General features: G+C 43.7%; 1 protein-coding gene across 1 annotated transcript in view; it reads right to left on the minus strand.

Moving 5' to 3' along the window:
• Positions 1 to 1,921: 1,921 nt before the first annotated feature.
• LOC308284257 (beta-1,4-mannosyl-glycoprotein 4-beta-N-acetylglucosaminyltransferase-like) overlaps positions 1,922 to 23,822 on the minus strand; it is a gene marked incomplete at both ends in the record, with an annotated part of 52,890 nt that continues 30,989 nt past the window's right edge. The window contains 6 exons of the mRNA XM_080724827.1: positions 1,922 to 2,154; positions 6,835 to 6,935; positions 8,969 to 9,196; positions 16,329 to 16,498; positions 20,233 to 20,430; positions 22,378 to 22,548. Of these exons, the coding sequence (XP_080580953.1) occupies positions 1,922 to 2,154; positions 6,835 to 6,935; positions 8,969 to 9,196; positions 16,329 to 16,498; positions 20,233 to 20,430; positions 22,378 to 22,548 (1,101 nt within the window). The remainder of the gene's footprint in view (positions 2,155 to 6,834; positions 6,936 to 8,968; positions 9,197 to 16,328; positions 16,499 to 20,232; positions 20,431 to 22,377; positions 22,549 to 23,822) is intronic.

A 23,822-nucleotide genomic window follows, 5' to 3' on the forward strand; every position in this document is an offset into this window, starting at 1 on the left:
AACAACAATGGAACAGGTTGATGACATTCTCCATGACGTCTGAGTATTATTAGACTGCAGGACATTCAGGGCTGTTCTCTTAACTCTAAGGCACTGTTCAATCTATAGACTTAATTTATAAACTTTATCATGGTACCCACTCTGAAAGGGACTGTTCAATCTATAGACTTCATTTATAGACTTTATCATCGTATCCACTCTGAACAGTTCAATCTATAGACTTCATTTATAGACTTTATCATTGTATCCACTCTGAAAGGCACTGTTCAATCTAGACTTGTTATTCTATTAAGGCACTGTTCAATTCAAACTTATTTACAGACTGCATCATTCTATCAGCTATTTAAGGCCTCTTCAAAGTAAACTCATGTTTAGACTGCACTGATCAAAGAGAAGATCCGTCTGATTGGTGCCTGGCAACTCCAGGCTAAGGCACGTGCACACAAAGACATCCAAGGAGGCTTGAGCCCCTGCCCTTTTATCCGTCTGTAAAAAGTGACCTCTCCAGACCATGAATGCAGTTTTCACTATGGTGAAAGAAATGCAAATGCCCCCTCTTTCCATGCCATACCTGAAGGCAGCATTCAAGAGAATTGCCTTGTCCAAACTCTCCTGAACTTGAATGCAGCATCTTATGTTGAAAGAATTGTCCTCTCTGTGTAGAAATCCATGCTGTTACACCACATCTCCAGTATTCACTTGATTATGCTTAGTTCAACCAACCTGAACTGAGTGAGCAATCCACTTCTTATCACCTGACAAGCGGGGGGGGGGAGTTTTACCGGTTGGACGCAGCGCGTGGAAGGAACACGTTATGGTTGGAATGTGCCACGATGTGTTGCAATGTGACACATTGTGAGCTTGCTGATCTGCTATGTTCAAATGTAAATGTAAAGTAGTAAAACTGAGCCTTGTTGCTTCTGTTGGGCTTATTTCTTTGGCGAAATCTGGCAACAGACAATTCCCTGTCACTTCCTTACTTGGGAGGAAGTGAAAAGGTGTTTTGCCTCCATAGAGAGGACCAGGAATAACGGGAATACACTACACTATAAAGGAAAAGAATTACTCCTAAAAACATCTGCTTTAAGTGGGATGTGAGGGGTCAAACTGGATGGATTCAGAATAATTAACAACCCCTAGTTTGACCCCTCACATCATTTAAGTGGGATTTGAGGGGTCAAACTGGATGGATTCAGAGTTTTTATTCACACTCTCCGAAATTCACTCCGATAGTCGGCCCGAAAAACGCAGCAGTGTGCAACCACCTTTACTCTGACGTTGAGCGCTAGGTTTTCCCGGCCTGTGGTTCCTTGTCAGGTGTGCATGGTGTGGTCCATAAAGGGGTTCTCCAGTAGGGGGCAGTATTGTCAGGTGTGCGTGGTGTGGTCTGTGTAGGGCAGGGCTGCCCAAAAGGTAGATGATGATCTACCAGTAGATCACCAAGGGTGTGCAGGTAGACCACATGACATGCCTCTAAAAATATATCATTAAAATATGAAAAGAATATGTCAATATGACATCAAGAAGGGCCTGTCAGCTCCCTTCATGGCTTCTAAAGTAGGCAAACCTCCAATGCAATGCTTTGTTCAAGAGTCAGTAGCATTACAAAGAACCCCAAAACCTAGCACTTCCATACAGAATGGGATGAAGACATTTCCCCCAGTATTTCCCATTTATTTACCCCTTACAGTAGGCTAAGTGTGTTTGTCTAAAATGTAACGCCAGTGCTGCTATTCCAAAGCCTCCCTCAGGCCCTCAGCTAAAACATTTTGGATGGGTAGATCATGTTTATCTAGGCATTTTAAAAGTAGATTGCACGTCAAAAATGTGTGGGCACCCCTGGTATAGGGGTTCTCCAATAGGTGGCGGTATTGTCATGTGTGCGTGGTGTGGCCAGTAGGGGGCAGTATTGAGGGTATTGTCATGTGTCCGTGGTGTGGTCCATATAGGGGTTCTCCAGCAGGTGGCGGTATTGAGCGAAGCGGTCGAGCAGGAAGCGCGGGGCGTACATGGGCTCCCCCCGGTGCGTGGGAGGACACTTGCACTTGGATCCGTCGAACCAGCCGCCGCTCCGCACCAGGTCTTTGATGTAGCCCAGCTCTCTCTTCTCAGGGTAGTCGCCCCAGCGTGGGAAGTCTCCGTTCTGCGCTGAAACTGAAACGTCATTTTATTGTGTATCATTATTTTATGCTTTAACTATTGAAAAATAGCAGATATACAAGCTCGCAGCTCGATTTGAAAAATCGTGAAAATTAGAATATTTGACCCGATTCTATAAGTGTCTTTTGAATCCTTCTAAGACTTTTTAAAAAAACTATGTTTCTATGTCAGCAATCTGGCCAGCCATCGTCAAAGAAAAGGTCCTTTTCACTTAACTGGAGCTCAGTTAGTCTGTTCTTGAGAGACTATATGTCAGTGGTTCTCAAACCTTTTCATGTGAAGGACCCCCAAAATGATATGTATTTGGCCACGGACCCCCCATCTCAAAACATTTAGTTCCAGGGACCACCCAGAAGCAAAATTTGAGTTACAAACGTTCGCTTTGAAAATACATATATTCAAAGATTTGCACACATTTTCACGACTTTTTTCAAAAATAGCAGATTTACAAGCTGTGAGCTTGTATATTTGCTTTTTTTCACTGGTTAAAGCATTCAATAATTCTAGGCCTAAATGGGTTAAACTGAACATATAATATACCATATCACTATAGGGGGCGCTGTAGTCCCTGTTCAACTGAACATATTATATACCATATCACTAGGGGGCGCTGTGGTCCCTGTTCAACTGAACATATTATATACCATATCACTATGGGGGCGCTGTGGTCCCTGTTCAACTGAACATATTATATACCATATCACTATAGGGGGCGCTATAGTCCCTGTTCTGAGCTGAAACTGAACATTATATTACATACCATATCACTTTGGCGGATTGATTATTTTATTAGACAAAAATGGAGAACAGTACAAGTACAGTTAAACACCCTGACTAAAAGGAACATCTCACATAAGACTTTTTACGGTCTTTTTTTTTACGTTGAAAGCCCTCGCTATTTAATTCATAGACATAATAAATAGCAAGCAAAGAAAACATTCAATAATATATGTACAGAATCTGGGAAACAAGGGGGGTGGGGTGTCTATGGAGAAGTGATAACTACCTCCTTCTCTGGTCTCCTGAAAGGTGAGTTTTCACCTGTCTATGGGAGAAGTGATAACTAGCTCCTTCTCTGGCCTCCTGAAAGATGAGTTTTCACCTGTCTATGGGAGAAGTGATAACTAGCTCCTTCTCTGGCCTCCTGAAAGGTGAGTTTCCACCTGTCTATGGGAGAAGTGATAACTACCTCCTTCTCTGGCCTCCTGAAAGGTGAGTTCTCACCTGTCTATGGGAGAAGTGATAACTACCTCCTTCTCTGGCCTCCTGAAAGGTGAGTTTTCACCTGTCTATGGAGAAGTGATAACTACCTCCTTCTCTGGCCTTTTGAAGGGCAGCTTTGAAGGATGCCAGCAAGCTACATGTTTTAAGGGAGGTAGTCAAGGAATTCCACACCTGGGTGGCAGTGTTGAAGAAGGAGAATTTACAGATATTTGTCTTATGGGTTTGTGTTATCAGATCGTTGTGTTGCTCCCTCTGGTGTTGTGGCTGTGGGTGTCGCTAACCTTTTTGGAGATGTTTGGTCAGATATGCGGGTGCTGAATAAATGCAACATTTACCATTTACTGAGGGGATGGAGGGCAGATATGAGGGTACTGAGAGGATGGAGGGCAGATATGAGGGTACTGAGGAGATGGAGGGCAGATATGAGGGTACTGAGGGGATGGAGGGCAGATATGAGGGTACTGAGAGGATGGAGGGCAGATATGAGGGTACTGAAAGGATGGAGGGCAGATATGAGGGTACTGAAAGGATGGAGGGCAGATATGAGGGTACTGAGGAGATGGAGGGCAGATATGAGGGTACTGAGGGGATGGAGGGCAGATATGAGGGTACTGAGGAGATGGAGGGCAGATATGAGGGTACTGAGAGGATGGAGGGCAGATATGAGGGTACTGAAAGGATGGAGGGCAGATATGAGGGTACTGAGAGGATGGAGGGCAGATATGAGGGTACTGAGAGGATGGAGGGCAGATATGAGGGTACTGAGAGGATGGAGGGCAGATATGAGGGTACTGAAAGGATGGAGGGCAGATATGAGGGTACTAAGGGGATGGAGGGCAGATATGAGGGTACTGAAAGGATGGAGGGCAGATATGAGGGTACTGAGAGGATGGAGGGCAGATATGAGGGTACTGAGGGGATGGAGGGCAGATATGAGGGTACTGAGAGGATGGAGGGCAGATATGAGTGTACTGAGAGGATGGAGGGCAGATATGAGGGTACTGAGAGGATGGAGGGCAGATATGAGGGTACTGAGGAGATGGAGGGCAGATATGAGGGTACTGAGAGGATGGAGGGCAGATATGAGGGTACTGAAAGGATGGAGGGCAGATATGAGGGTACTGAGAGGATGGAGGGCAGATATGAGGGTACTGAGGAGATGGAGGGCAGATATGAGGGTACTGAGAGGATGGAGGGCAGATATGAGGGTACTGAGAGGATGGAGGGCAGATATGAGGGTACTGAAAGGATGGAGGGCAGATATGAGGGTACTAAGGGGATGGAGGGCAGATATGAGGGTACTGAAAGGATGGAGGGCAGATATGAGGGTACTGAAAGGATGGAGGGCAGATATGAGGGTACTGAGAGGATGGAGGGCAGATATGAGGGTACTGAGAGGATGGAGGGCAGATATGAGGATACTGAGAGGATGGAGGGCAGATATGAGGGTACTGAGGAGATGGAGGGCAGATATGAGGGGACTATTTTCAAAGTTAATCCCATTTTTAGTTGTTTAACCCTGAAGTAGTGCCTTGTACAGATTCCTGAAGCCAAGAACTGACCTAGTTTATAGATTATAGGATTATAGGACTGACCTAGTTTATAGATTATAGGATTATAGGACTGACCTAGTTTATAGAGGATTATAGGACTGACCTAGTTTATAGATTATAGGATTATAGGACTGACCTGTTTATAGAGGATTATAGGACTGACCTAGTTTATAGATTATGGGATTATTATAGGACTGACCTAGTTTATAGAGGATTATAGGACTGATCTAGTTTATAGATTATAGGATTATAGGACTGACCTGTTTATAGAGGATTATAGGACTGACCTAGTTTATAGAGGATTATAGGATTATAGGACTGACCTAGTTTATAGATTATAGGATTATAGGACTGACCTAGTTTATAGATTATAGGATTATAGGACTGACCTGTTTATAGATTATAGGATTATAGGACTGACCTAGTTTATAGATTATAGGATTATAGGACTGATCTAGTTTATAGATTATAGGATTATAGGACTGACCTGTTTATAGAGGATTATAGGACTGACCTAGTTTATAGAGGATTATAGGATTATAGGACTGACCTAGTTTATAGATTATAGGATTATAGGACTGACCTAGTTTATAGAGGATTATAGGATTATAGGACTGACCTAGTTTATAGAGGATTATAGGATTATAGGACTGACCTAGTTCATAGAGGATTATAGGACTGACCTGTTTATAGAGGATTATAGGACTGACCTAGTTTATAGAGGATTGTAGGATTATAGGACTGACCTAGTTTATAGATTATAGGATTATAGGACTGACCTAGTTCATAGAGGATTATAGGATTATAGGACTGACCTAGTTTATAGATCATAGGATTATAGGACTGACCTAGTTTATAGAGGATTATAGGATTATAGGACTGACCTAGTTTATAGAGGATTATAGGATTATAGGACTGACCTAGTTTATAGATTATAGGATTATAGGACTGACCTAGTTTATAGATTATAGGATTATAGGACTGACCTGTTTATAGATTATAGGATTATAGGACTGACCTAGTTTATAGATTATAGGATTATAGGACTGATCTAGTTTATAGATTATAGGATTATAGGACTGACCTGTTTATAGAGGATTATAGGACTGACCTAGTTTATAGAGGATTATAGGATTATAGGACTGACCTAGTTTATAGATTATAGGATTATAGGACTGACCTAGTTTATAGAGGATTATAGGATTATAGGACTGACCTAGTTTATAGAGGATTATAGGATTATAGGACTGACCTAGTTCATAGAGGATTATAGGACTGACCTGTTTATAGAGGATTATAGGACTGACCTAGTTTATAGAGGATTATAGGATTATAGGACTGACCTAGTTTATAGATTATAGGATTATAGGACTGACCTAGTTCATAGAGGATTATAGGATTATAGGACTGACCTAGTTTATAGATCATAGGATTATAGGACTGACCTAGTTTATAGAGGATTATAGGATTATAGGACTGACCTAGTTTATAGAGGATTATAGGATTATAGGACTGACCTAGTTTATAGAGGATTATAGGACTGACCTAGTTCATAGAGGATTATAGGATTATAGGACTGACCTAGTTTATAGAGGATTATAGGACTGACCTAGCTTGTAGAGGATTATAGGATTATAGGACTGACCTAGTTTATAGAGGATTATAGGATTATAGGACTGACCTAGTTCATAGAGGATTATAGGATTATAGGACTGACCTAGCTTGTAGAGGATTATAGGATTATAGGACTGACCTAGTTCATAGAGGATTATAGGATTATAGGACTGACCTAGTTCATAGAGGATTATAGGATTATAGGACTGACCTAGTTTATAGAGGATTATAGGATTATAGGACTGACCTAGTTTATAGAGGATTATAGGATTATAGGACTGACCTAGCTTGTAGAGGATTCCCTCCACAGTGAAGCACCAGGAACAATGCCAGCCTGCGTAATGGACCTGGCTTCCTACTGACCACAGCACCACCTGTCTGCCACTGTGGGGAATGACAGGTTAAACATAGTGACAACATAATGACAGGTTAACATGGTGACAACTAGAGCTGTCTTCGACTCAGGATTTATCAAGTCGACTCGAGTCGCGGGGGTTATTCCGACGCGTCAGCGAATCGTTTATGTAAAAAAATAAAAAATAAAAAAACGACACATTGATAGAAAGTAGCGCCCGGTACAACAGCTTTTATGAACCACATATGATTGGTGGATTCTCTGCTCCCTGATTGTAATGATTGTATGCCTCTCCAAGGCTAAAGGAACAGGGATAAAGCGCTAGCATGCTAACGATTTAGCCCTGTTCCTTCAGGAGGAAAAACAACAACAAACGTTAGCTAAAAGTAACAAGAATTATGTAACATCACTGCGTCGATGCAGAACGGCACACGGCTGCATCGCAATGCAAGCAAATTGTCTTAATCTAAAACTTTTTAAGAAGTCCTCTACTCCACCACAGTCCTCAGCCTGAGACCACCAGTGGCACACTCAGCGGCAGTGAGTGAACTCAGTGAAGTGTATCGCACTGCTGCTTCTTGGCTGCTCTAGCTGCAACAAGTAGAATAAAACACTTCTACGCATTTCCTCTCAGAGCGGTTAGCTTCAAAATAAGAGCCTCCTGTAATATGACCACGGCAACTTTCAAGTCACGTGAACAGGTTTTATTGTTAAGTCTAGGTCAAGTCCGAGACGGTGCACCTCCATCATCTTCACCTCAACCCAGGCGCTTCTTTGATACATGCAGACTGAAACACCTGCAAAAAAGAGACTCCCCTTTTTGACTCCCCGATGAAGCCTTTCTATGTTTATGAAGACAGACAAACGGACGGACGGACGGACGGACGGGCGGGCGGGCGGGCAGGCAGGCAGGCAGGCAGACAGACAGAGAGACAGACAGACAGACAGGCAGGCAGGCAGGCAGACAGACAGGCAGGCAGGCAGGCAGGCAGACAGGCAGGCAGGCAGACAGACAGACAGACAGACAGACAGACAGACAGACAGACAGACAGAGAGAGAGAGACAGGCAGGCAGGCAGGCAGGCAGGCAGGCAGACAGACAGACAGACAGACAGACAGACAGACAGACAGACAGACAGACAGACAGACAGACAGACAGACAGACAGACAGACAGACAGACAGACAGACAGACAGACAGACAGACAGGCAGGCAGGCAGGCAGGCAGGCAGGCAGGCTGGCAGGCAGGCAGGCAGACAGACAGACAGACAGACAGACAGACAGACAGACAGACAGACAGGCAGGCAGGCAGGCAGGCAGGCAGGCAGGCAGGCAGGCAGGCAGGCAGGCAGGCAGGCAGGCAGACAGACAGACAGACAGACAGACAGACAGGCAGGCAGGCAGGCAGGCAGGCAGGCAGGCAGGCAGACAGACAGACAGACAGACAGACAGACAGACAGACAGACAGGTACCTGTCTTTCTGGTATTGCTGGTAACCAGGTAGATCATAGTGATGTCTCCTCCTCAGTAAAATACCATCGTTCTGATAAACAGCCTGTAAATGACATAAACATATACATAAATATATATATAAATATATACATACATATATGCCTGTGTAGAAAGCATCCTGCTACTTCAAGGCCTGTAGAAGGTTAGATTACCTCTAACATGTGTAGTGTGCATGCAGACAGGATATCCAGGCTTCCAGGCTCCCTCCAGTAGAACCCATAGATTACATATAGATTACATATAGATTACATATAGATTATAGATTACCTCTAACATGCGTAAGGTACATGCAGATAGGATATCCAGGCTTCCAGGCTCCCTCCAGTAGAACCCATAGATTACATATAGATTACATATCGATTACATATAGATTACATATAGATTACATATATATTACATATAGGTTACATATAGATTACATATAGATTATAGATTACCTCTAACATGCGTAGTGTGCATGCAGACAGTATATCCAGGCTTCCAGGTTCTCTCCAGTAGAACCCATAGATTACATATAGATTACATATAGATTACATATAGATTACCTCTAACATGCGTAGTGTGCATGCAGACAGTATATCCAGGCTTCCAGGTTCTCTCCAGTAGAACCCATAAAGAGATCTTCTCAGATGGAAGCCAACAGGCTCCGTCCAGCCGTCGTACAGTTTGAGGAACAAAACGCCGGCGTTGGAAGGAATCTCGTCCGCGTCGTTGATCAGGAAGACGTCGTCGGGCCGCGACCCCCGCACACGAGACAGACCGTCCCGAGTCAGGAAGGTCCTGGAGAACACATAACAATAAATAAATGAATTAGTTCGTGTCAGGAAGGTCCTGGAGGACACATAACAATAAATTAATGAATTAGTTAGTGTCAGGAAGGTCCTGGAGGACACATAACAATAAATTAATGAATTAGTTAGTGTCAGGAAGGTCCTGGAAGAAACATAACAATAAATACATGAATTAGTTAGTGTCCCATTCAGGCATGTGCACACACTTTACAATTGACTTTTTATGCATTTAGCAGACACTTTTAATCCAAAGCGACTTACAATAAACAGGTCATACATCAATATAATAAGCAAGATAATATGTCAGTATCAACAACAATAAAACAAATGCATAGGAATATCAATCTAGAAAAACAATACTTAAAAAAAAAACACTTTTCCAAAACCTAAAAATGCTATCTAGCTTCATGTATGGTCATTGAGGGAAGGGGGAGTGTTTCAGTAGTGCTGTCACCATAAGTCACGCTCGGTGGCGCAACTCGCACCGGAAGCTCAATGAATAACATTGGCGTCTATGAGCTTCGGCTGGGACAGCTCATGGACACAAAATTATTCTGAACGATAGAGACCTTTGTTGTATAATCGCTCCAGGAATATAAAAGAAGACATATCAAAGGTATTTTTAGTAGGTGCTTTTCGATGTCACGGTACATAATGTTATTGAGGCAGCTACACAGCGGCGGCGGCTGTTTCTGTCTCGGAGATATCGCGAGATTTGGATTCTAGACAGGGAATGGTGGAGTCTCACTATACTAGCTAGTTCAGAAACGTAAATTGTGTTCTTTAGATGCCTCTATAATGTTATACAGTGTACTCACCGAAAAGCAACACGACAGAAAACAATGTGTGACATGTTTTCTTTTATATTCCTGAGCTGAGTGTTTTATAAAGGTCTCTATCGTTCAGAATTATTTTTTGTTCATGAGCTGCCCCAGCCGAAGCTCATAGACGCCAATGTTATTCACCGAACCTCCGGTGCCAGTTTTGCCACCGAGAGTGTCATGGCGGATGGACGTGGAGCCAAAAAACACGTCGGTGTCCTTTCTTGCTGAGACGTTCTTTGATTCACAGATCTGCTGGTCATTACATCACACTGTCATAAACCAATCAGAGCTCTCGCTCAGTAAGGGAGGCTCCTTTAAACACGGCTTGCATTCACCAATCACCATAGCTCTGCTTGTCTTGGATCTGAAGCCTCGGATCCTCTGCTGCTGCTGCTAAGCTGCCTCCTCCAGCATCCACCTTTTGATCAGAGTCTGGCAAGGGCACAAATACTTGTGATTCAATGCTTGCTCGCCTTTGGGCGTCTTACTGGTTATTATTACTTGCGTAAGCAGAGTGCACCAAGTACTGTAATCAGAACCCAATTGATGGTAGGTGTTATCCATCTCCCAGGGGTGTAGCAGACTGCTGCGATGCGTGGATAAACTCTAGTTGTTGTTGTTATTACCTGAAGTGGTCGTAGTGGTGTAGTGGACTGCTGTTCCAACGAGGCGATAAACTCTAGTATTATTATTAATGAAGTGGTCGTAGTGGTAGCCTAGTTCCAGACCCTGAATCGCTAGCCACACCCCTTTACATTTTTTGTTTTGGCGATTCAGGGGTCTAGAAGTGCTCTCATTGAAGAGGCCTCCCTCGGTTGAAAATCCGTACGGCGAATCAGCGTCGTGAATCAGCGTCATGTGATCAGCGTGGGTGGGGGTTTCCCAGAACTCATGTGTGTTTCCAAGTACACCAGCGCTGCCGCCGTACCGCGCATCGCGTCGCGCTAAAATGCGGTAAATTGCGGTAAAATGCGATCGTATCGATCTCGCTATGAAACACCAGTAGCAGGCATGTTATGTTGTGTTTGATTACTAGTTCGTAGTGCTCCTATTCTGACTGTTTCTTTGGTTAGCAAGTAGCACTAGCAAGCAACAGGCTAGCTAGCCACTAGCCAGCCACACATAACCATGATAACAACACTATGTCATGTGTTGGTCGGTGAACCAATCGCTGAAGACTGCCTCTTTTTGGCAACGCCCATCCCTGCAATCGCCCCCAAGGGAAGAACTTTCAGACTGAATAATGAAGTGAAATGTCAATTCAGGCTGAGTGTCAGGCTAGTCGTAGTGGTGTAGTGGACTGCTGTTCCAACGTGGGGATAAACTCTAGTTATTATTACCTGAAGTGGTCGTAGTGGTGTAGTGGACTGCTGCGATGCGGGGATAAACTCTAGTTGTTATTATTAATGAAGTGGTCGTAGTGGTGTAGTGGACTGCTGTTCCAACGCGAGGATAAACTCTAGTATTATTATTACCTGAAGTGGTCGTAGTGGTGTAGTGGACTGCTGTTCCAACGCGAGGATAAACTCTAGTATTATTGCGACCGTAGGTCGCAGTTTAGTATCAAAACCTCCACCGGCCGTCCGTCGGTCGGTCGGTCTGTCGGTCGGTCGGTCACACGTCACACGTCACACCTTTGCCCTGCTCATATCTCCACATCAGTATGATCATCACACCACATGTGTACACAAACCTTTGTGTACGTTGCTGTGGCAACAGTCTGTTGTTGCTGGTCTGTTAGTGTACGTTAGCAACCACCTTAGCAACCATGGTTTTACCCTAGCAACCAACTGTTTACCCTAGCAACCAACTGTTTACCATAGCAACCATGTTTTTTTTACCCTAGTAAGGTACTTGATCTTATGAGTGTATGTTTGCAAGCGGGCGGTTATATAGTCCCCTGATGATGTCATCATTATGCCCATATTTAGTGGTATGGCGAGGTCAGCTGTACCCAAATATGGAGTCCATGCAGCAGTGGTAACCATAACAACCAGGGTTCTCTCAAACATATTGAGTAACCATGACGACCCTCTGTAAACAAATGTGGATCAAACAAGTGTGGTCACTGATGATGACGTGCTCTGACATCACTCTGTGACATCACAAGCTCATGGGGTAACTGGGTTCATTATATCTTTATCCTGTCAAGCAGAAACCTTGTATCTCCATTTTTCTTGTCCCTTTTATGCCCATATATGGAGATCCCTGATGTCAACAGTATATATGCCCATATATGGGCATGCCCCCTTTTGTGCCCATATATATGGAGCTGACTGACGTTGTGCCTTTTATGCCCATATGGAGATCTCTGTATATGTCGGTTCTTGTCTCTTTTATGCCCATATATGGAGATCCCTGATGTCATCAGTATATGCCTATATATGGGCATGCCCCCTTTTGTACCCATATATGGAGCTGACTGATTTGTTTGCGGGTGGTGGGCGGACCTCTTTGACCTGATGTCACCATGACTCAGCCATAACAATACTGTATAAGCCTTATATGGTTATAGCCTGGTGTTGCTCATACTAATTCCTCACTGCGTGTCCACTACCAACAGGGGGTGGTGTTGTGCAGTCTGGTTTATTAACCAGGCTAATATGGTTATAGCTGAGTCATGGTGACATGAGCGTGACAGGATCTCCTGGAGTTCCCATTTCAGCTATGCCCAAATATGGATGGTGTTGTCTAACCTCAATGTCATCAGTATATGCCCATGCCCATATATGGGCATATACTGCTTATGAGCCGATGAGATGTGTCAGAGTCGAGATCCTGCTTGCATCTAATCTGTCGGTAGATAATGCCGGTCTAATATAAGGGTCATTTGTGTACGGTGTGATGTCATACTGATGTCAGCAGTGTGATGTCATACTGATGTCAGCAGCTATGTCTCTATATATGGAGTTATATGTTGTTCGTGTCCAAATATGGGGCTTGTGAGGTCAGACTTAGTGAGATTCGTCGGTTATATTTGTGGAGATAAGCGACCAACGGTCGCTTATCTCCCGATTAGGGAGTCTTACTGGTTATTAATGAAGTGGTCGTAGTGGTGTAGTGGACTGCTGTTCCAACGCGAGGATAAACTCTAGTATTACCAGTAAGACTCCCTAATCGGGAGATAAGCGACCGTAGGTCACTTATCTCCACAAATAGGGCAAAAATGTGTTTTGCCAAAATCTTCCTGATCCATGTTGATGACATGAGTGTAGACATACTGTGTAGTGATTTTCGTGATTTTAGGGCAAAATCTGTAGGAGCAGTGTCCAAAAATGTGTTTTTAAAAATCGGCCTGGAGGTGGCGCTATATGGGAGAGATTCATGTTGATGGGATGAGTGTAGACATACTGTGTACCGATTTGCGTGATTTTAGGGCAAAAATTGTAGGAGCAGTGTCCAAAAATGTGTTTTGCAAGAATCGGCCTCATGGTGGCGCTACTAGAGGGCCATGTGAGAAATGAGGGGTGGGGTCTCCGCGCCGGCAAGGCGGACGAATAGGTACCGGCCCCGGCTGTCCCGGTCGCTCCTAGCCGGAGTTACGGCATTTTATGTGAGCTGCAGTGTAGGGGGTCCTCCACTGGGGGCGCCACCACTTTTGCATCCGTTCTGGAGCACCAGGAGTCGGTGGTCCCCGGGAATTCCCCGTGAGCAGCCCCGTTGGGGTGGTCATTTGGTCAGTTTAGCACATTTGGTCATTTTTTACATCTGGGGGTCCCCCAGGGACCTGGGGGTCCCTGGAGCTCTGGGGGTCCTGGGAGGTTGTAGTTTGGCAGCTAAGGAGTGTGTGTGCAAAATTTGGCATGGATCGGGGCAACGGTTGCGGAGATATGAGCAGGGCAAGAGTGTGACGTGTGAGGTGTGACAGACAGACGGAGTTACACTTTGTGGTGGTTTTGATAGTTAAGTGCGACCTACGGTCGCAATTATTAATGAAGTGGTCGTAGTGGTGTAGTGGACTGCTGTTCCAACGCGAGGATAAACTCTAGTATTATTATTACCTGTAGTGGTCGTAGTGGTGTTGTTGGGGATACATTCTAGTTAGGGCCCGAGCACACACAGTGTGAGGACCCTATTGTATTTGCAAAGATTATTACCAGTAAGGCTCCCTAATCGGGAGATAAGCGACCGTAGGTCACTTATCTCCACAAATAGGGCAAAAATGTGTTTTGCCAAAATCTTCCTGATCCATGTTGATGACATGAGTGTAGACATACTGTGTAGTGATTTTTGTGATTTTAGGGCAAAATCTGTAGGAGCAGTGTCCAAAAATGTGTTTCTAAAAATCGGCCTGGAGGTGGCGCTATATGGGACAGATTCATGTTGATGGGATGAGTGTAGACATACTGTGTACCGATTTGCGTGATTTTAGGGCGAAAATTGTAGGAGCAGTGTCCAAAAATGTGTTTTGCAAGAATCGGCCTCATGGTGGCGCTAGAAGAGGGCCATGTGAGAAATGAGGGGTGGGGTCTCCGCGCCGGCAAGGCGGCCGAATAGGTACCGGCCCCGGCTGTCCCGGTCGCTCCTAGCCGGAGTTACGGCATTTTATGTGAGCTGCAGTGTAGGGGGTCCTCCACTGGGGGCGCCACCACTTTTGCATCCGTTCTGGAGCACCAGGAGTCGGTGGTCCCCGGGAATTCCCCGTGAGCAGCCCCGTTGGGGTGGTCATTTGGTCATGTTTGCGCATTTGGTCATTTTTTACATCTGGGGGTCCCCCAGGGACCCCCAGGTCCCTGGAGCTCCGGGGGTCCTTGGAGGTTGTAGTTTGGCAGCCAAGGAACGTGTGTGCAACATTTGGCATGGATTGGGGCAACGGTTGCGGAGATATAAGCAGGGAAAAAGTGTGACGTGTGAGGTGTGACAGACAGACTGACGGACGGACTCACACTTTGTGCAGGTTTTGATAGTAAATGCGAGCTACAGTCGCAATTATTATTATTTTCCCGAAAGTAAATCGCGTTTTTGAGGCGCCAAACGTACTCCAAAAGTTGTGCAACTTTGCAAGCACATTACAAGTGGCAAAAAATTACGTAATTAAAAAAAAATAAAAGGGGGCGTGGTCTAATGGCGCAACAGCGCCCCCTACAATATTTCAACGCAACAGCCCCACTATACGGTTTCACCCACAAGTACGAAATTCGGTACACATCTGTATCATGTCCGGACGCACAGAAAAGTCTCTTGGCGCCATGTCCGAAACCAAACAGGATGTCAGCCATTTTGACTAATTAGTGGCGTTTTGGTGTATTTTTGGCAGTTTTCACGTGTCGCACTTTAACGAACTCCTCCTAGGAGGTTAATCGGATCAACTTCAAGTTCGCTCGGCATACTCAAGACACCTTAACGATGAAAAGTTGTGCGAATCGTGAGTTTTCGTAAAACGGCGTGCCCGTGGCGAAGGGTCAAACTTCCTTCACCGAACAGGAAGTGCCCCCTCTTCTGATTGGTCCATACTTGATTGTTCCTTTTTTTGGCTGTTACTCATCAACCGTTTATCGTACAGAGTTGTGGGTGGTATCATATGACTTGATTAAGAGTCCTTAACCTTAATTGACGCTTCCTTCGCCAAACAGGAAGTGCCCTTCACCAAACAGGAAGTGCCTCTATAACTCATGAACCGTTTGTCGTACAGACTCGCGGCTGGTGTCATAATTTATTTTATTTTTTTTCAATTTTTTTTTTCTCAAAACATTTTTTTTTCTCAATTTTTTTTTCTCAAAAAATTTTTTTTTCTCAATTTTTTTTTCTCAAAACTTTTTTTTTCTCAATTTTTTTTTCTCAAAACATTTTTTTTTCTCAATTTTTTTTCTCAAAAATGTTTTTTTCTCAAAAAAAATTTTTTCTCAATTTTTTTTTCTCAAAAAACTTTTTTTTCCTCAAAAAACTTTTTCTCAAAAAACTTTTTTTTTGTCAAAAACTTTTTTTTTTCTCAAAAAACTTTTTTTTTCTCAAAAACTATTTTTTTCTCAAAAAACTATCGTTAAAGTGCGACCCGTGATAACGGCCAAAAATGCGCCAAAACGCCACTAATTAGTCGAAATGGCTGACTTCCTGTTTGGTTTCTGATTGGCTGCTGGCCTTGTGACGTGGGTAGAGCTGCGAGGGCCCGGTCATCGCTGCTTGCAGCTTTAATTATTATTATTATTACCTGAAGTGGTCGTAGTGGTGTAGTGGACTGCTGTTCCAACGCGGGGATAAACTCTAGTTATTATTATTATTATTACCTGAAGTGGTCGTAGTGGTGTAGTGGACTGCTGTTCCAACGCGAGGATAAACTCTAGTTATTATTATTATTACCTGAAGTGGTCGTCGGCCAGCCAGCCGTTAGACTCCGCCCCCCGGGGGAAGTGGTCCAGGAACACGTAGAGAATCTTCTGCTTCACGTAGTCGAAGGTTCCGTTGAGCAACAACCTGAGGAAGGTGAGGGGTTTGGAACCTCCAGCTGCTGTGTAGTTGGACTCACACACCTGGTATTACACAACACAATGATAACACAATGATAACACTATGATAACACAATGACAACACAATGACAACACAATGATAACACAACAACCTCAGGAAGGTGAGGGGTTTGGAACCTCCAGCCGCTGTGTAGTTGGACTCACACACAACACAATGATAACACAATGTAGTAATGCAATGTTTGTAACCCATTTTTCACCCACATATCCTAAACTGTAATCCTGGGTTCTGCCAACCTGGGCAGAACCCTGAACTGAGCTCATGCTTCCTTCAGTGCATGAGGAGTGAGCAGGCTGCTTCTTATCACCTGACAGGGGGGGGAGCTTCCCACGGTTGGACGTAGCGCGTGGAAGGAACATGTTATTCCAACCAGTTCCTTTCCCCTCCATCAGGCGCCCCGGCTGGCCAGGGGGAGGCAGTATAGAGACCAGGATTACTGCATGTTTTTGTGAGGGTGTCAACCCTAGGAGACACGGGGAGAACATGCAAACTCCACACAGAAAGGCCCTATCGCCGACCCCATGCTGATGACGCGGAGGAGAGAACACGCCCCCAGCGCCCACAGCGTCCCCCGGCGGGAATCGAACCCAGGACCTTCTAGCTGTGAAGAAAAAAACGTATCTAACCATGAACAGGTCCACAGCGTTGTGCAGCTCGTGGCAGCGAGCGTGCAGCAGATCATAATAATAATATATGTATATTATATGTAATATAAGGTATCTAACCATAAACAGATCAAACTAACCATAAACAGGTCCACAGCAGTGCTCATAATAAGGGTAATAATTGCGACCGTCAGGTCGCACTTACTACCAAAACCTCCATCGGCTGTCTGTCTGTCCGTCCGTCTGTCCCTCCGTCACACGTCACACGTCACACTTTTGCCCTGCTCATATCTCCACAACCGTTGCCCCGATCCATGCCAAATTTTGCACACATACTCCTTGCCTGCCAAACCGCAACCTCCACCCATCAATTCTCACATGGCCCTCTTCTAGTGCCACCATGAGGCCAATTCTTGAAAAACACATTTTTGGACACTGCTCCTACAATTTTTGCCCTAAAATCACGCAAATCGGTACACAGTATGTCTACACTCATCTCATCAACATGGATATGTCCCATTTAGCGCCACCTTCAGGCCGATTTTTTAAAACACATTTTTGGACACTGCTCCTACAAATTTTGCCCTAAAATCACACAAATCGGTACACACTTGCTCTACACAGATGTCATCAACATGGATCTGTCCCATTTAGCGCCACCTTCAGGACGATTTTTTAAAACACATTTTTGGACACTACTCCTACAGATTTTGCCCTAAAATCACGCAAATCGCTACACAGCATCTCTGCACTCATGTCATCAAAATGGATCTGTCCCATATAGCGCCACCATCAGGCAGATTTTTTCAAACACATTTTTGGACACTGCTCCTACAGATTTTGACCTAAAATCCAGTAGGAGCGAGATCATTTAGCGACCTACAACCGGGTCGCGACGTGGTCGGTACTTTTCAGCGACCGGGTCGCTAAATCGAGCGACCGGGTCGCTAAATCACCGACCGCGCCGCTAAATCGACCGACCCGGTCGTTAAATCTACCGACCTGCCTGCAGTTTTAGGTCGGTAGATTTAGCGACCCGGTCGGAAGATTTTGCGCCCCAGTCGGTCGATTTAGCGACCCAGTCGCTCGCTTTAGCGACGCGGTCGGTGATTTAGCGACGCGGTCGGTGATTTAGCGACCCGGTCGGGAGGTTGCGTGGCAGGTTAGCCTAACTGAGGTAACGGTCGGGAGGTTGCGTGGCAGGTTAGCCTAACTGAGGTAAGGTTACTGAGGTTAGGGTTAGGTTTAGGGTTAGGGTTAGGGTTAGGGTTAGGTCGGTGGAAGCGACCACCGGTCGGTGGATTTACCTACCCGGTCGCTGGATTAGCGTCCCAGTCGGTGGAATTAGCGTCCCGGTCGATGGAATTAGCGTCCCAGTCGGTCGTTTTAGCGACCCGGTCGCTCGCTTTAGTGCCGCGGTCGGTGATTTAGCGACCCGGTCGCTCCATTTAGCGACCCGGTCGCTCGCTTTAGTGCCGCGGTCGGTGATTTAGCGACCCGGTCGCTCCATTTAGCGACCCGGTCGCTCGATTTTGCGACCCGGTCGCTGAAAAGTACCGACCACGTCGCGACCCGGTTGTAGGTCGCTAAATGATCTCGCCCTCTCTCCTAAAATCACGCAAATCGGTACACAGTATGGCTACACTCATCTCATCAACATGGATATGTCCCATTTAGCGCCACCTTCAGGCCGATTTTTTAAAACACATTTTTGGACACTGCTCCTACAAATTTTGCCCTAAAATCACGCAAATCAGTACACACTTGCTCTACACAGATGTCATCAACATGGATCTGTCCCATTTAGCGCCACCTTCAGGACGATTTTTTAAAACACATTTTTGGACACTACTCCTACAGATTTTGCCCTAAAATCACACAAATCGCTACACAGCATCTCTGCACTCATGTCATCAAAATGGATCTGTCCCATATAGCGCCACCATCAGGCAGATTTTTTCAAACACATTTTTGGACACTGCTCCTACAGATTTTGACCTAAAATCACGCAAATCGGTACACAGTATGGCTACACTCATCTCATCAACATGCATCTGTCTCATATAGCGCCACCATCAGGCCGATTTTTACATACATTTTTCCACACTTCTACACATTTTGGCCTAAAATCACGCTGCGACCTGACGGTCGCTTATCTCCCGATTAGGGAGTCTTACTGGTAATAATAATAATAATATGTATATTATATGTAATATAAGGTATCTAACCATAAACAGGTCCACAGCGTTGCTCAGCTCGTGGAATAGGGTTAGGGTTATAATATCATAATAATAATATATGTATATTATATGTATATCATATGTATATTGTATGAAATATAATGTATCTAACCATAAACAGGTCCACAGCGGTGCTCATAATAAGGGTAATAATAATAATAATAATAATCTAACCATAAACAGGTCCACAGCACGGTGCAGCTCATAAGGGTAATAATAATAATCTAACCATAAACAGATCAAACTAACCATAAACAGGTCAAACTAACCATAAACAGATCAAACTAACCATAAACAGGTCAAACTAACCATAAACAGATCAAACTAACCATAAACAGGTCAAACTAACCATAAACAGGTCACACTAACCATAAACAGGTCAAACTAACCATAAACAGATCAAACTAACCATAAACAGGTCAAACTAACCATAAACAGGTCAAACTAACCATAAACAGATCAATCTAACCATAAACAGATCAAACTAACCATAAACAGGTCACACTAACCATAAACAGGTCAAACTAACCATAAACAGGTCAAACTAACCATAAACAGATCAATCTAACCATAAACAGATCAAACTAACCATAAACAGATCAATCTAACCATAAACAGATCAAACTAACCATAAACAGGTCAATCTAACCATAAACAGGTCAAACTAACCATAAACAGGTCAATCTAACCATAAACAGGTCAAACTAACCATAAACAGGTCAATCTAACCATAAACAGATCAATCTAACCATAAACAGATCAAACTAACCATAAACAGATCAAACTAACCATAAACAGATCAAACTAACCATAAACAGGTCAATCTAACCATAAACAGATCAATCTAATAATAATAATATGTGTATATTATATGTAATATAATAATCTAACCATAAACAGGTCCACAGCGGTGCTCAGCTCGTGGAAGCGAGCGTGCAGCAGATCAAACTCATGGTTGACGTTCACAGCGTTGATGATCCTCCGTGGTTCAGAGCGCAGCGCCAGGCGCCCCCTGTTGGCCAGGTTGGAGTGGTGCACCACCGTGGGCACGCTGCACTGGGCACCATGCCAACCTGCTCTGCACACACACTGGCACACGCACACACACACACACACACACACACACACACACACACACACACACACACACACACACGCACGCACACACACGCATGCACGCACACACACATGTGCGCACACACCCGCACAAACAAATGAGAGTAAATCATTTCAGTAAATCCTTTAAGAAAATGTAAAATAAAAGCAGACCTAAACAAGTTCCCTGTGGAACACCACGAGACAGATTCCCACTGGGAGAAAAACATAAAATACATTTATATTCTCTGTGTTCTGCCAAAGAGGAGTCTCTCAACCCACACCAGTGATAGGCTGAGAAACCATGACATCATAATGATCTGAACGATGACATCATAATGATCTGAACGATGACATCAGAAGCAGTAGTGAACAGCAACAACTAGTTTGAACCATGTGTCAATCACAGGGGCGTCATTTGGGTATGGCAGGGGTATGCAGCTGCCATACCCTGGGTCCAGGGGGGAAAATAAAAGTTACTTTTAAATATAAATCCATGAATGTCTCTTTGTCTATCTGTGCTGGTTATTATGTTGTTAAATTACAGTAAAATAACTACAAATGCAAAATGTAACATAATGGTAACTTTAACAAGGTATTATAATTATATTCTCCCCATCTTGACAGAATGGTATATTCCCAGGTTCTGCAGGTCAGCTGCACAGGTGCAAATATTATTGTTAATTGTGGCCACGTTTACTGATTGATTGATTGATTGATTGATTGATTGATTGATTGAAGGCTTTATTAGAAGTTTGCATAGGAAAATGTACAGATTCATGACGGTACAGTTCACTGGTACAAGGTCTACTAAAAGGAGATCCATGAAAAGACTAAGCTTATTTCAACAGGAAACCATTTAAGTATCTCATATAACATTGAATGACAGACAAATAGAACACAGTACTATGCAGTAGATATGTAAAGAAAAGGGGGAAAAAAAGAAAAGAAAACAGTAAATCTAAACAAACAGTAAGTATATACAAGGAATATACAGTAAATCTAAACAAACAGTAAGTATATACAAGGAATATACAAGTATACAAGTATATACAAGGAAGGGGCAGGGAGGGTAGGGTTGGGCTAGGTTTTTTACCAGTTGCGAACGGCTGCTGCCTGTAAGTGGTTTTTCAGGGCAATTTTAAAGGATGCTAGTGATCCACACTCCTTTATGGCCTTCGTTAAGGCATTCCACATTTTTGTGGAATAGCAGAAGAACGAGTTCGACCCTTTCTTTGAGTTGACTCTGGGTTGAACGTGATCTGTGGCACTGCCTCTGGTGTTGTAATTATGGACATCCTTAACGTTTATAAAGTATTTTGACAGGTACTTGGGTATCATAGTGGTGTAGTGTATCTTGTACACCAGGCCCATTGCAAGTTGCTGTACTAACATGCCAAGTTTAGCTGCACTTGAACAACCGTTCCAGGCTGCCATATCCAGCCCATATCTCAGAGGTTAAAGGTTAAAAGGTCAAAGGTAAGGGTACCTGGTCATAGGTCATATTGAGGGTCCCCTCTCTCAGAGGTCAGATGTTAAAGGTTAAAGGTTACCTGGTCATAGGTCATATTCAGGGTCCCTCTCTCAGAGGTCACAGGTTAAAGGTTAAGGGTCATATTACCAGGTCATGGGTCATATTCAGGGTCCCCTCTCTCAGAGGTCAGAGGTTAAAGGTTACCTGGTCATGGGTCATATTGACCGTCCCCTCTCTGAGGTCACATGTTAAAAGGTTAAGGGTCATATTACCAGGTCATGGGTCATATTCAGGGTCCCCTCTCTCAGAGGTCAGAGGTTAAAGGTTACCTGGTCATGGGTCATATTGACCGTCCCCTCTCTGAGGTCACAGGTTAAAAGGTTAAGGGTCATATTACCAGGTCATGGGTCATATTGAGGGTCCCCTCTCTCAGAGGTCACATGTTAAAAGGTTAAGGGTCATATTACCAGGTCATGGGTCATATTCAGGGTCCCCTCTCTCAGACAGCGGAGTCCAGTCATGCTGGGGTCAGCGTTAGGGTCAGGGTCAGAGGTCATCCAGTGTCTGTAGGAGTCGTTGGTCAGAGTGAAGATCTGTTTGTGGAGATCTGACCTTTGAACTGCTAACTGATCTGCAAACTGGACACAACAGAACAATAACAATATGTTGTAAAACAATAACAATATGTTGTAAAACAATAACAATATGTTGTAAAACAATAACAATATGTTGTACAACAATAACAATATGTTGTAAAACAATAACAATATGTTGTACAACAATAACAATATGTTGTACAACAATAACAATATGTTGTACAACAATAACAATATGTTGTAAAACAATAACAATATGTTGTACAACAATAATAATATGTTGTACAACAATAACAATATGTTGTAAAACAATAACAATATGTTGTAAAACAATAACAATATGTTGTACAACCACAGGAAACTATTGACTGTCATTAGTTCAATATTAAAACAGATATTATGTATAATAGATGAGTATTATATATGAGTATATATAATAGATGTATAATTATACAATAGAAGAATTCATAATAAATACACTAATGTTGTTGTGGGCATGCTACTGCTGTTCCTCACTTCACCACCAGGTGTCTCCTTCGCCCAGTGTTTCTGGTGGTAATGTTTTCACAGTGATTGTTCAGTCTGTTTAAATGTTTAATATTTAAATGATTAGAACGGTGCAGAGTGGAGCAGACATACCAGCAGGGATCCTACAGGCACAGGTTCAGGCCTGCCGCCTTGTTTTTCAATCTACACCAAATCACTTCACCAAAAGTAGACGATCTACAAGCGTCTACTGTATATGTTTCCCCAGAATAGATCTACAAGTGTCTACTGTATATGTTTCCCCAGAATAGATCTACAAGTGTCTACTGTATATGTTTCCCCAGAATAGATCTACAAGCGTCTACTGTATATGTTTCCCCAGAATAGATCTACAAGCGTCTACTGTATGTGTTCCCCAGAATAGATCTACAAGTGTCTACTGTTTATGTTCCCCAGAATAGATCTACAAGCGTCTACTGTATATGTTCCCCAGAATAGATCTACAAGTGTCTACTGTTTATGTTCCCCAGAATAGATCTACAAGCGTCTACTGTATATGTTCCCCAGAATAGATCTACAAGTGTCTACTGTTTATGTTCCCCAGAATAGATCTACAAGCGTCTACTGTATATGTTCCCCAGAATAGATCTACAAGCGTCTACTGTTTATGTTCCCCAGAATAGATCTACAAGTGTCTACTGTATGTTCCCCAGAATAGATCTACAAGTGTCTACTGTTTATGTTCCCCAGAATAGATCTACAAGCGTCTACTGTATATGTTCCCCAGAATAGATCTACAAGTGTTTTTGTTTATCTTTAGAGTCTGGCGT

This window comes from Nannobrachium achirus (genome assembly GCF_963921795.1).
Source record: "Nannobrachium achirus genome assembly, chromosome: 4".
Taxonomy (NCBI): Eukaryota; Metazoa; Chordata; class Actinopteri; order Myctophiformes; family Myctophidae; genus Nannobrachium; species Nannobrachium achirus.